Source organism: Protopterus annectens, chromosome 17.part0 (assembly GCF_019279795.1).
Source record: "Protopterus annectens isolate FY-2018-M chromosome 17.part0, PAN1.0, whole genome shotgun sequence".
Taxonomy (NCBI): domain Eukaryota; kingdom Metazoa; phylum Chordata; order Ceratodontiformes; family Protopteridae; genus Protopterus; species Protopterus annectens.
In genome coordinates this window covers 668,683,469-668,697,862 of record NC_056751.1, presented here as the reverse complement: position 1 = coordinate 668,697,862, position 14,394 = coordinate 668,683,469, and the positions used below count along the sequence as shown (strand labels likewise).

At 38.5% G+C, this 14,394-nt stretch overlaps 1 protein-coding gene across 2 annotated transcripts in view; it reads left to right on the top strand.

Moving 5' to 3' along the window:
* The window catches only part of NECTIN4 (nectin cell adhesion molecule 4), a 535,597-nt gene that overhangs the window by 472,839 nt on the left and 48,364 nt on the right, over positions 1–14,394 (top strand). For both annotated transcript variants that reach the window (XM_044059485.1, XM_044059484.1), the window contains exon 6: positions 7,804–7,954. In XM_044059485.1, coding sequence (XP_043915420.1) covers positions 7,804–7,954 — 151 coding nt within the window. The remainder of the gene's footprint in view (positions 1–7,803; positions 7,955–14,394) is intronic.

Below are 14,394 nucleotides of genomic sequence, written 5' to 3'. Positions count from 1 at the left end.
TGAATGGGGCTTAAGGAAATCCAGGCAGCTAATTATATAAACATTTAAAAGGTAGACTGTGGAAGACAGAAGGTAAGGCCACTCCAAATGGCAGAAAAATTGCCAGAACAAACGTAACTAGGGCAGGCCAGTATCACACACCTCCAAGAATAAAAACCCCACAACACGTGCACTAGAGTTACAATAATAAGCTCAGTGCTTTGTAGTAACAGGACATTATGATGATAAAGTGGGGTAGAGAAGCAGATCCTGGTCAGAGCTTGTGCGGTATAACTACACCAGAGAATATCTAGCTGACGGCTGTAGTCCTTCAACAATAAGATTTACCATATCTAGCAGCAGTGGCTTATTACAAGCAAAGGGACTATTCTTCACACATAAACAATTACCGACAGCTTCAGCTGAAGCCCCCACACAAGATTAAAGATACACCTACCTCTCCCTTGTACACTTGGCTCATCCCAAGTCCAAACGGCTTCTGGCATTCAAATTCTACGCGCGAATGTGGAAGATGAAGACGTAAACCATCAGTCACATCGCAGCACATATGGAGAAGACAAAAACAGGTCGCAAGCACCTATTCCATTTGTACGACTGGACGCAAAGGGTGTTCTTAAAGAAGAACGCCCTTAAAAATTTGTTTTAAAAAAAATTATAAGTAAATTAATCTCCTGACCAGCCAATTCCAGGGGGGTGCAAGTGCACCCCCTTGCACCTGCTTGCGGGTGCCCATGACCCCGGGGATCACTTCTGTGTCTCTGCTGGACAGTGGCACAGGAAAATAACTTTCTTGGGTGGCATAAGCTATGGTACCTTGCTGGCTAGGCTTACGTAGGCCCTTGGGCCGATAGCCTAGTACCTACCTACCTATGAACCTATAAAAACAGGCCAAAAATATGAGTCAGAAATCTGAACATTCTGCGAAAATCTGGACAGTTGAGAGCTATGATTCATGTATTTGTTTATTTTTATGTATCAGGCAGGGCTACACAGACAAGATACCCTCCTGAAAAGTGGCAAATCAGTACAGGAAATGTTACAGGACATGCTTTGTGCCACATTACACAAGTGTTGTTAGAGGCTGACAAGGTTTACACCCCTGTCTGAAGTAAGCTTCATCTATATGTCCCTGAAGTTCAACTCAATGACGTCTCAGCTCACTGAGTTCAACTCACTGGGGGGGAGGGGTCAGATAGAGGAAGAGTTTCTACATACCCCCTAACACCCCACAAGTTATATGCTCACATAAACATGAAGGAAAAGAAAATTTCTCAAAAAGAAGTAATTACTGATGGCTCACACTTAGTTGGCTGGGCCTACGCCCATAAGTGCAGTTAGCCTAGTATGAACCAACTAGTCCATGAATGTCCACTGTCACTCATAAGTGTGAGATGATGGACACATCTGTTAAATCCACAGTTATTGCCTTTTTGGGGTTTCCATACAGTAAATGTGTCCATGCTTCACTATTGTCATGCAGCCTTGCTTCTTTATGCTCCATGATATACAAGTGTCCTCACAGAAGTAGTAGCAGTAGTAGTACTAGTAACAGTATTACTAAAAGTAGTAGTAAAAGTAGTAACAGCAGCAGTAATAGTAGTAGTAATAGTAGCAACAACTGCAGTAGGGACCACCACTGTAACTGGTCTCTAGTTACCATGGATTAAAACATTTAGCAAAATCCAGTAATCAATAACCAGCTTCCACCCATGTAGGTAGTTGTACTAGACAAATTCCCTCATGCATCAACCCATCCCAAGGGCCTATCCATCTGTGTGGACATAGTTACATTCAGCTGGACATTTGTCCCAATTATTCAGGACCTTGGGCAGTAAGATTACAGTGGTCTGGTAATTAGCACAGAGGACTGAGGTTATGGGATATTAACAAGCTGCTTCATGTCATTCAGTGTTTGAGTCCCTCTCCCTTCATTTGTCTGCTGTGTGACTGATTAACACATTTAACCAAACAATGCTTTGGGGCAATTGGAAAACTGGGCTAGCCTCTTCAGTGGTCTCCTTGAGCAATGTGTAGTAACTTCCAATGAACCAGTTCCACATGATGAAACATTCTGTAACACCCTAATAACCAGTGATGGTAATGGATCCAAATGAGTCAGCACTGAACTGAACATAATCATTTCATTTGGCTTCCCAAAGTTATGTTGATATGCAACTGTAGCCATACTTTTCAATTGCCTCTGATTTTGCAGAATGTCCCTGATTTTGCCTATGTTTCTCATAAAATTTATGCCTCTCTGGAAAATCATTGAAGACTACAGTCATTAAATCTTCTTCTTTCGGCTGCTCCCATCAGGGGTCGCCACAGCAGATCAACTGTTCCATTTCTTCCTGTCCTCTGCATCTTGCTCTGTCACACCAACCACCTGCATGTCCTCTCTCACCACATCCATAAAACTTATCTTAGGCCTTCTTCTTTTCCTGTTACCTGGCAGCTTCATCCTTAGCATCTTTTTCCCAATATATTCTGCATCCCTCCTCAGCACATGTCCAAACCAACGTAATCTTGCCTCTCTGGATTTGTCTCCAAACCTTCCAACCTGGGCTGACCCTCTAATATACCTATTCCTAATCCTGTCCATCCCCGTCACACCCAGTGAAAATCTTAACATCTTCAACTCTGCCACGTCAAGCTCTGACTCCTGCCTTTTTGTCAATACCACTGTCTCCAACCCATATAACATAGCTGGTCTCACTACCCTCTTGTAGACCTTCCCTTTCACTCTTACTGGTACTCATCTTTCACAAATCACTCCTGACACTCTTCTCCACCCACTCCATCCTGCCTGTACTCTCTTCTTCACCACCTCTCTTCCACACTCACCGTTACTCTGAACTGTTGATCCCAAGTATTTAAACTCACCCACCTTCGCCACCTCTACTCCCTGCATCCTAACCCTTCCTCTATCCTCCCTCTCATTCAGACACATATATTCTGTCTTAGTCCTGCTGACCTTTATTCCTCTTCTCTCTAGAACATATCTCCACCTCTCCAGGGTCTCCTCCACCTGTTCCCTACTCTCACTACAGATCACAATGTCATCTTCAAACATCATAGTCTACAGGAACTGCTGTCTGATCTCGTCTGTCAACCTGTCCATCACCATTACAAATAAGAAAGGGCTCAGAGCTGAACCTTGATGTAATCCCACCTCCACTTTAAACGCATCTGTCACTCCCACCGCAGACCTTACCACTGTCACACTACCCTCGTACATATGCTGTACCACTCTTACATACTTCTCTGACACTCCCGACTTCCTCATACAATACCATAACTCCTCTCTAGGTACCCTGTCATACGCTTTCTCTAAATCCACAAAGACACAATGCAACTCCTTCTGACATTCTCTGTACGTCTCCCTCAACACTCTCAAAACAAACATCGCATCTGTAGTGCTCTTTCCTGGCATGAAACCATACTGCTGATCACTAATCATCACCTCCCTTCTTAACCTAGCTTCCACTACTCTTTCCCATAACTTCATGCTGTGACTGATCAATTTAATCCCTCTGTAGTTACTACAGCTCTGCACATCATCCTTATTCTTAAAAATCGGTACCAAAACACTTTTTCTCCATTCCTCAGGCATCCTCTCACTTTCCAAGATTTCATTAAACAAAATAGTTAAAAACTCCACTGCCATTTCACCTAAACACCTCCATGCTTCCACAGGTATGTCATCTGGACCAACAGCCTTTCCGTTCTTCATCCTCTTCATAGCTATCCTTACTTCCTCCTTGCTAATCCACTGCACTTCATGATTCACTATCCGCACATCATCCAACCTTCTCTCCCTCTCATTCTCTTCATTCATCAGCCCCTCAAAGTACTCTTTCCATCTGCTCAACACACTCTCCTCGCTTGTGAGTACGTTTTCCTCATTATCCTTTATCACCCTTACCTGCTGCCCATCTTTCCTAGCTCGGTCCCTCTGTCTAGCCAATCGGTACAGGTCCTTTTCTCCCACCTTAGTGTACAACCTTTTATACAACTTGTCCTTATCCTTAGCCTTCTCCACCTCTCTCTTTGCCATGCACCTCATCTCCTTATACTCTTGTATACTTTCTTCATCTCTCTGACAATCCCACTTCTTCTTCGCCAACCTCTTTCTCTGTATACTGCCCTGTACTTCTTCATTCCACCACCAGGTCTCCTTGTCCTCCTTCCTCTTTCCAGATGTCACACCAAGCACCTTTCTAGCCATCTCTCTTACTAGCTCTGCTGTAGTAACCCAGCTGTTCGATGACTCTTCACTGCCACCCAGTGCCTGTCTTAACTCTTCCCTGAACATCACCTCACAATTACCATTTTTCAATTTCCACCATTTGATCCTTGGTGCTGCCCTCACACTCATCCTCCTCTTCTTGATCAAATAATGACTGGTATTTGAGTTTCAGATTTCATATGCTTAAAAATACATAGTAATGCAAAACCTGTTATTCTAGCAATGTCCTAAGTTTATAAGAGCAGTACTTAAAAAAGTCCCCATTTTTGGACCTTTGTCACACCATTATTGCTTTTTTGGCTTTGTTTTTGATTCTTCAACTAAGAGGTCGAGATCTATGACTGTAGTAAATAACCAAAATTAGTTTCACTGAAACTGTGCAAGTTGTAAGAACCATGATCAATATGGCCTTCAGAAAACACTATTTCTTGGGGTGGTAATATCCCTACAACCACCATGCCTGAGGTTTTCTCATTACACCCTCCAAAATTAATATAATATACTTGAATGTCAATGCAACTCAGGGCAAAGGCAAACACTAATTTCATATTCTTTCTCTGAGGAACATATTTTGGTGAAGTGCTTGTTATTCGAGCATCTAGCCTTTTTGCTGATGGTATGCTTCCATGTTAAGGGATCAATTTAATATCCATTTGCACTCATCCTGTAATAATAAATTTAATGGCTGAGAGTTCTGTAGGAACTTAATATAATAGTTTACCAAGCTGAAGGAAGCAACACATTTCTGAGGCCTAGATATCTGCGGCAGTAGAACTACATTTTCCCATGAACTTTATAATGAGCTGATAGTCAGTGACTCACAGCATTTATTTACATCTTTGACAAATTCAGTCTGTAGCCACCTTACATCCATAGTCTATTAGTCGAGCAAGGATGCTTCATAAATTATCCCAATGCTTCTCTGTGTTATCTCACCCCCCCCAACCAATTAGCATTTTGATAACAATGTGTATTACTAATTCATTGGTGTACATGGCCCTGTGCATGTTGTAAAACAACAGATACCAACACCACTTCAGAATTAATTAAATATATTACAACAATCCCTTAGATATGTTAGTTTAGAGTAGTTCCATTGAAAAAGATTTCCATTTCCATATGTTTATATATCTGCTCTATGTCAGCCTTAAAAAGAACTTGTCTTTCTCTCAACCAGGACTATTAAAGTATCTATTTTGCAGGGAATACAGCACAGTCTTTTGTATTTGAGTAATAAATTATTTTTTTTTCTATTATGCCAACATTTCCTGATTAGCATCTGCTGACCATTGGCACTATGAATAAAGCCCATTCACTGTTTTGCACTTGGAACAAAATTCCAGCATCTCATACCCCCTGCAGTTCACTCCTTATCTATTAGCACAGAATACTCTTCTAGCTAGTTATGCTCGACATCAACACATAACCTTCTTATGTCAAACTGGATGTGTCAAATTCATTCAACAATACACCCACAAATATCTATTGGCACTGAGAAAAGAAAGTGTTTTTGCATGACAACAAGCCCCCTATACCTTCCACGCAGAGGACTCTGCTCCCCACGTACATGTACTTGCATATACTAATTATATGGTCAAAGAAAGAAACACAGTTCAGTGTCATAGTGCAGCCATATAATGTAAAACTATTCCTAAAATGCTTACTGGGGGAGTTGGGATTAAAGCGATAGACATTTTCATTAGACTGCAGGACTCCTGTTTTGTTTTCATACGTGTGATATTACATTTTGTTCTAGTTCAGCTTTTTTTGCCTTAAAGCCTTTCAATTTCCCCTTAACATTAAAGTTTGCTTGGTATCTCTCATCTGTTCTGGTGGTATTTGTCAGTGTTAAACCTTTCATCTGTGATTGGTTTAATGCTATAACTGCTTAAGAATTCCAGCCAGACTCAGGTATTTTTATCCATTCACTGCCCCATGATGTTATTGCTTTTGTGCCACAAAGATATTAGTTTAACTTTTGTATTTTGCCTTTATACTTTGTGGGCACTTTTATTTAACTCATCTGGTATCCACTTGTCACCTTTTCAAGTCTTTAATGTTACTTTTGATTTTATTTAATAGACTATGCAGAAATAATTAATCATACTTTTACAGATTCATAGACTGCGGTGGTGGTGCTGCGGTAGTGTTGTTACCTCACAGTAAGACGTTGTCCTGTTCGATTCTCAGCTAGAGCGTCTTCTGTGTGGAGACATGCATGAATGGGTGTACCTTCTTTGAAGGTTGTGCATCAGGGCTGGAAACTTGGCATGTAAAAATCTACTGCCAATCATTAGCGGACCGGAGTTCCGCTATGGCGACCCCTAACTGGGAAAAGCCGAAAGACACAACAACAACTTTTATAGATTCATAGGTTTGTAATTCAGTTGTCATTCTTATGACTCACTGACCTTCTTTTCAACATATCCATTTCTTCTTTAAAAATAGTTTCATATTTCACTCATAGGCATCTTCTTGGAATGTATGTGCTTAACTTCTCCCCATTCTAGATGATTTTTATTACTCCAATTCCTAACATATAAGCCAGGGTCATTATGACCATTTTGTTTACTTGTCAGCGACTTAAACATCAGCAGCAGTTGCTGTGTTTTAATATGTTGTCCATGTGTACGTTTTCAATATAAGAACACTAAGCTGCAAAGTCATGTTAACCTATAGTCCTAAAGTTCTGCTTAGTCATCAGTATTCTACTGTTTCTGTTATTATTTTTCAAAATTCACAAAAAAAAGGTAATAAAGGAATGGAGACATTTATTTTAGCAAGAAATGTGTTGCTTTCATGTTCTATAATGACTGAGATTTCATTAGAACAAAACCGCAGTAAAATAAATAAATATATCAATGAAATAACATTCAAAAAATTTACATAACTAAAATCAACACCTAGAAAAAAATAGTAATACAATTGTCATTAATCCAATAGAAAAAAACTGAAGTAATGAAATTATCATTAATGCTATAGAAAAATGTAATAAAATTGCAATTAATATTGTAGAAAAAAAGTGTTATTTCTTTAGCACATTCTGTCACTGGCAAGCATGACTTGAATTGGTGCTTTTTTGTGTATTTTTATGGATATACTCCATAATATTTCCCTTGTAGTCTGTATAATGCAAATGGATTTATCCATTATTAATGAATCTGTTTAGCTTTCAATCATATTTGTAACTAGTCTAGCTAGTTGCTTTGTTTATAGTATTGCTTTTGATGTTACCAAACAGTGTTTAGTTGGAATATGTGTAATATTTTGGACATACAGTATCTGATATAAGCAGAGTAATATGTCTGTGGTAAACTGTGGAAGAAGAGTTGTGTAGCACATGTACTACAACGAGTACAGCCGCAGTCCCTACCATTTTGTTCTTTAGGTATCTCTGCTACTGCTGCAGCTGTCTGTCATTGTGTATAGTTGTTGTCTTTTTACTATACCAGTTATGAAGGGTCACGTCTAAAGTACACGATGAGCCATTTTCCAGGGGACTCTTAGGGTTTGTTATGATTTCTACTCCTGACGTCTTTGTTTTATTTATGCAGCAGCAGCAGCGGCCAGACATACGGACTTCGTTAACACTACAGTTATTGTTATCGGAGTGGTGGCAGTTGTTCTGATAGCTTTGCTTGCCATTGCTGTTGGCTTAGTCACTCGTTATCACAGGAAGAAAAAGAAGGAGCTAACGATAAAACTGTAAGTACTTCTATCGTTTCTCATTCTTCTTTATAGTAATAATTAATGTCAATAAAACTGTAAGTACTTCTATCGTTTCTCATTCTTCTTTATAGTAATAATTAATGTCAATAAAACTGTAAGTACTTCTATCGTTTCTCATTCTTCTTTATAGTAATAATTAATGTCAATAAAACTGTAAGTACTTCTATCGTTTCTCATTCTTCTTTATAGTAATAATTAATGTCAATAAAACTGTAAGTACTTCTATCGTTTCTCATTCTTCTTTATAGTAATAATTAATGTCAATAAAACTGTAAGTACTTCTATCGTTTCTCATTCTTCTTTATAGTAATAATTATTGTTTACAGGTAACTGTATTAGGTGAACACAAACTACAGATAAGTAACTCAGCATGCAGCTGAATTCTGGTATAGGTTTATTTCATGGCCTAGTCGAATATCAGCACTGGTCATATCTACATATGCCATACACTGGTTACAATGGAGGAAGTAGTCCTTAAACAGTCTGCATGAATTAAAAATGATGGATTGATAAATTGGGGAATTAGTATTTTCAGGCAAAGATGGACACTTTTTCTGCAGTGAATTTAGACAGTAGTAAAAATTTCTAATATGGTAATTTTTGACAACTGCCATAGAAGGTGACAAGTTGCATTTTTATGTGTTATTTTTCTATAACTTTGAAAAGCAACAAGTCATAGTTATGTATATGAAGATATGTATATTATTTAGTAAATCATCCAGACAGTTTAGCATACAGAAATTATTCCCTTACTGATTTGCATGAACCATGAAAGCTGAAACCCAACAAGCTGAACAAGACCAGGAAGAACAAAATCCACAGCCAGGAAGCCGAAACCAGCAAAAAATAGTTAATCCTTTATTGGATAGCCACAACCAACATAAAACAAGTGCTTTCGCTCGATTAATACTGAGCATTTTCAAGTTAACAGTATAGTGTAGTTCGCTTGAATAAATAAGGAACATAAAATCACGTGATCGAGTAATTGGCATAATTAACTCAATTAAGCAAACAATAATTGAACTTCTTGTTCAAAATTATTAAACAACATATCATACCTGAAGATGTTAGAAATATTAAAAATATTAAGAAATATATGTTAAATAAATAAATATATATATATATAGGTATGTACATAATAATAATAACAATAATAAATGCAGAAATACCAGCAAATCTAAAAAATAGTCTTATTCATAAAAAGTCTGAATAATCAATTCTAAACAAAAATTAAAAATATTAATATTTAAATTTTAAAGTGTGATGCCTCTTATAAATAGGTGGATAAGAATAATGTTCACCAAAACCATTATGTAGAATACAATAGTAAAAATCACTTTATAAAACTCATATTAACCAAAAAATGCGTATACAACAATTTAGTACAACCACCTTACAATCTAATATGAATTAAACCAGGAATGGTACTATAACCGGGCCATCCTCAACTTAAGGACACTACTGATGTATTATCGTTAAGGCCAGGTGGTTTACCAGCATCCAGCCTCAGCTGCCATAGGAGCTCTCTGTACTCCAAGGTAGTCTCCCAGTCACCTCCTCTGGCATCTGGTGCCACTTGTTCTAGCACCATAAACTTAAGCTCCATTCTAGGGCAAAAAATGGAATGTTTGCAAAAGGCATTAGTTTCCCTTTCCTTAGAGATGTCATAAAGGTGTTCATAGATTCTCTTTCTAAGGGGTCTCTCAGTTTTTCCTACATAAAAACTGGAGCAAAATGTACATACCCCTAAATAGACTACCCCTTTTGTTGCACAGTTTGAATAACAACTGGAGTTGAAAAGGAATTTTCTCGATGGAATGTAAATGGTCGAGTCATTTATGATGGCATTACACTGCTTGTAGGCTCCACATTTAAAAGTGCCCAGCCTGGAATTGCCTAATGTTGGTCTTGGAATATGCTTCCTTTCAAACAATTCCTTAAGGTTTACATCTCTCTTCCTTACAAAATTAAGGTGTGGTTTTACCAATTTGTTCAGCTCATCATGGAGGGTAAGAACCGGCCAGTGTCTCCGTACTACGTTCTCAATATCCAGGGAACTGAGGGAATAAGTGTAGATAAAGCGACTATGCTGTTCTACATGGTCCTCCATTATATCCTCGGGTACTTGTGGAAATCCATTACCTAACAGTGGGGGATATCTATTGTCCCTATTGTCTATGATTTCCTGGGCCAGGCTGGTCACTAGGGAATTAGGATAGCCCCTTTCAAAAAATAATGACTTCAATAATTCAATTTCATCCAAAAAATCAGCAAGGGTGCTACACATCCTAGAGGCTCGGATAAACTACCCCTTAATAATGCCTTTCTTTTGGTAAAAAGGATGTCCACTCTCAAAATGTAGGTACGAATTAGAAAAGGTTGGTTTCCTAAAAAGCTTGGATTGAAACGTGTGGTTGGAGTTGTCCTTAAAAGGGGTTACATCAAGATAGTGTAACTCACTTTCGCTAACACTGTGGGTGAAAGATAAAAAGGAGGTGGTAGAATTAAGATAGTTAAAAAAATCAAAAAACTGATTCAGGGTCCCATTCCATAAAATACAGATATCATCCAGGTACCTTTTGTAATGTGTTATATAATGAACCCAAGTGGTTGAGACAATAAACTTCTGTTCCCATCTGAGTAGTACCACATTAGCATAGAGTGAGGCACAAGAGGCACCCATGGCTACCCCCTTCTTTTGTCTGTAAAATTCTCCATTGAAGGAAATGAAATTGTTCTCTAGCACAATTTCCATAAACTCCACTAGCAAACTGGTGACCCTGTTCCCTAAATGGGCCTCAGTTACCAGTGCCTCATTGAACCATTCCAAACCAGTGGAGTGGGGAATACTAGGGAACACCTCCACTGTATTCTACATAATGGTTTTGGTGAACATTATTCTTATTCGCCTATTTATAAGAGGCATCACACTTTAAAATTTAAAATTTAATATTTTTAATATTTTTAATTTTTGTTTAGAATTGATTATTCAGGCTTTTTATGAATAGGACTATTTTTTTAGATTTGCTGGTATTTCTGCATTTATTATTGTTATTATTATTATGTACATACCTATATATATATATATATATATATATATATATATATATATATATATATATATATATATATATATTTAACATATATTTCTTAATATTTTTAATATTTCTAACATCTTCAGGTATGATATGTTGTTTAATAATTTTGAACAAGAAGTTCAATTATTGTTTGCTTAATTGAGTTAATTATGCCAATTACTCAATCACATGATTTTATGTTCCTTATTTATTCAAGCTAACTGCACTATACTGTTAACTTGAAAAAGCTTGGTATTAACCAAGCAAAAGCGCTTGTTTTATGTTGGTTGTGGCTATCCAATAAAGGATTAACTATTTTTTGCTGGTTTCGGCTTTCTGGCTGTGGATTTTGTTCTTCATGAAGGTCTTATATTATTTTTCGTATAGATGGAATATCATTAATAATAAAATGTATTAAGCAAAATCCATCTTCTGTTTAATTGCCATCAGCTTTTGCACAAGAGGAGACAAATTTTGTTATCCATAAGTTCGAGGAAATGGTAACATCTCATAGAGGTTGTGGTTGTAACTTACTTATACAACATAAATCTGTAAGGATACAACTTAAGAATCTGACATCTACTTCTTCACATAAAGCCTTTTTGTGACTACATATTCAAAAAGTGTGGAAAAAAAATCAACTGTCATTTTCTGAGGAGAGCAAAGCATCCCTTATTCCTTACAAAACTTTGTTGCCAGCAGATCACTGCATCTCAGAGGTATGGAGCATTGCATCAGTCCCACGTGGATATTCAATTTTGTTAATCCAATTCTCAGAGAAACTTTTTAATGCTTTATACTTGTGCAGCTCTATGCATATAGAATCTGACATTAATTGTGTTGTTGCATGAGTTAGAGGGGATCTTCTTGCACCTTCCTCTCATGTTGCATGATCCTGTAACTGCATCGTCACCCCACATTTGAATTAGTTTACGTTTGTGTCATTAGATGAGTAACTTTGTTGTGTAGATGTTGAGGTCTCACCGATTTCCCTATTCCTTCCTGTTATTCAAACAACTGCATGATTGGACTAGTCATTGCTTTTTCTACTGTTATGTGAGGGACCCTTTGTCAATGAAGAAATTGGTGTTCTGGTGCTAAGAAATGTAAACAAGTTACTAGAACTTGTAAACAACACCACAGTCATCCAGTGGTATCACCATCCTCTTTTTTATCCATGTCCTCTTCTATCTAGTGTAACAATGGATGCTGTTGTAGTTTAGAGGATCCTGCCCCCAACCCTTCATATTCCCAAACAGTGACAGTGTTTATAATAAACCCCAAAGACTGATATATGTCTTTTTGTACTCTACTATCAGCCACTGAATGAATGCACAATACAAACCGTGAATAAAACAAGTATGAATGTAACTATATCAAGGAAAGTATGTCGCTGTGGAACTATAAAAAAATAGTGATAGCAATGTTTACAGATAAAATGTCTGTGCAGAAATGATTTTAGTAAAATAATCAAGCAAATAAATAACTTTGAGTTAACTAGTATCATTCCTCCAAAACAGCTAGATGGTAGGAATAGGAAACAGCACTGACAGATGTGTGGGAGGAGTTCATAGGTTCATAGGTATACATGTACTAGACTAACGACCACCAGGGCCTTTATAAGCCTAGCCATGCAACCAAACCCAATTGTGCCCCTGTGTATTACAGACATTTATTAGGAGGAGTTATGTTAGTTATGAAGCTTCTAAATGTTATGTGGAGCGGGGTATGTCAGTTTGGGCATAGTTACTGTTTGCATCTGTCTATCAGAGACATGGGGGCCAGACCAAGCATGAATTTCTGATTTGCCATCCTTCGGCCAAGGTTACACTTAAATTGGGTTAGGGATGGACGCTGCTTCATATGAATGGGGAGACTGTACCAAAGAATGGGGAACTTCAGAGACACATATCTGTCTCACCAACATGTCTTATTTACGTCATAAGCAAAACTGAAATCCTTGGATCTAGTGGTTTTGATGCTGTTCATTTTGCAGATGTGCAAAAGTTCCATCAGAGCTAGATCCGAAGATGCCTTGTAACCAGGCATAGACTGTCTCTTGGTAACCTGTAGGAGACCAAGTATAGAGACAGGGTTTTAAGGTGATCCATGTATGACAATGTGTTTATACTCTGGATTCACCTGGTAAGAAACCTCTGTTGGAGTTTCAGCTGTTGCATATGTCTGATCAGTTAAATGCTGAAAGGGGCATTATACTCAATAATGGGTCAGATAAGGGCTGAATAAAATAGCACTGTGACTTCCTTGGACCTGGATGCCATGCCCTTCATAATAAGTTGGGCAACATAGAATGATTTTCTCACTGGCTGGGCTATAGGTTGATCAAAGGCCAAATTACTGTCAATGTATGCTCCCAGATGCCTGACTCCCAGCTCAACCTTTAGGGATGTCTTATTGATGGAGTAATTATCCTTGGTGGCCATTTTCCCAAAAGGCACTATAATGCATTTCTTGGCAATAAGTTTTAATCTTTGATATTGGCAGAAGTCATTTGTCTTTGTTAGACTCTCTTGTAAGGTGTTTTTGTCTTGTGGGGAATCTATGATAGCTCCCAATTTGCAGTCATCTGCAATCTTGGTCAGCCAAATGCCCTTGACATTAGCCTTTACCTCTGAGAAGTAAATGCCAAACAGGAGTAGTCCCAGCATGGAATCCTACGGTATCCCACTGATGACCATCCTCTTACTCTCACCAGTCCCAGCATGGAATCCTGAGGTATCCCACTGATGACCATCCTCTTACTCTCACCAGTCCCAGCATGGAATCCTGAGGTATCCCACTGACGACCATCCTCTTACTCTCACCAGTCCCAGCATGGAATCCTGAGGTATCCCACTGACAACCATCCTCTTACTCTCACCAGTCCCAGCATGGAATCCTGCGGTATCCCACTGATGACCATCCTTTTACTCTCACCAGTCCCAGCATGGAATCCTGAGGTATCCCACTGACGACCATCCTCTTACTCTCACCAGTCCCAGCATGGAATCCTGAGGTATCCCACTGACGACCATCCTCTTACTCTCACCAGTCCCAGCATGGAATCCTGAGGTATCCCACTGACAACCATCCTCTTACTCTCACCAGCCCCAGCATAGAATCTTAAGGTATCCCACTGATGACCATCCTCTTACTCTCACCAGTCCCAGCATGGAATCCTGCGGTATCACACTGATGACCATCCTCTTACTCTCACCAGTCTTGTCTTCCTGGGTCCTGTCTGCAAACCAGCTGGAAATCCAGTGAGTTGTATAATGGTTTAGGCCCAGTTCAGTGCGTTTGTCAACTATACCTGAGTGGAGTATTGTTTTGAACACC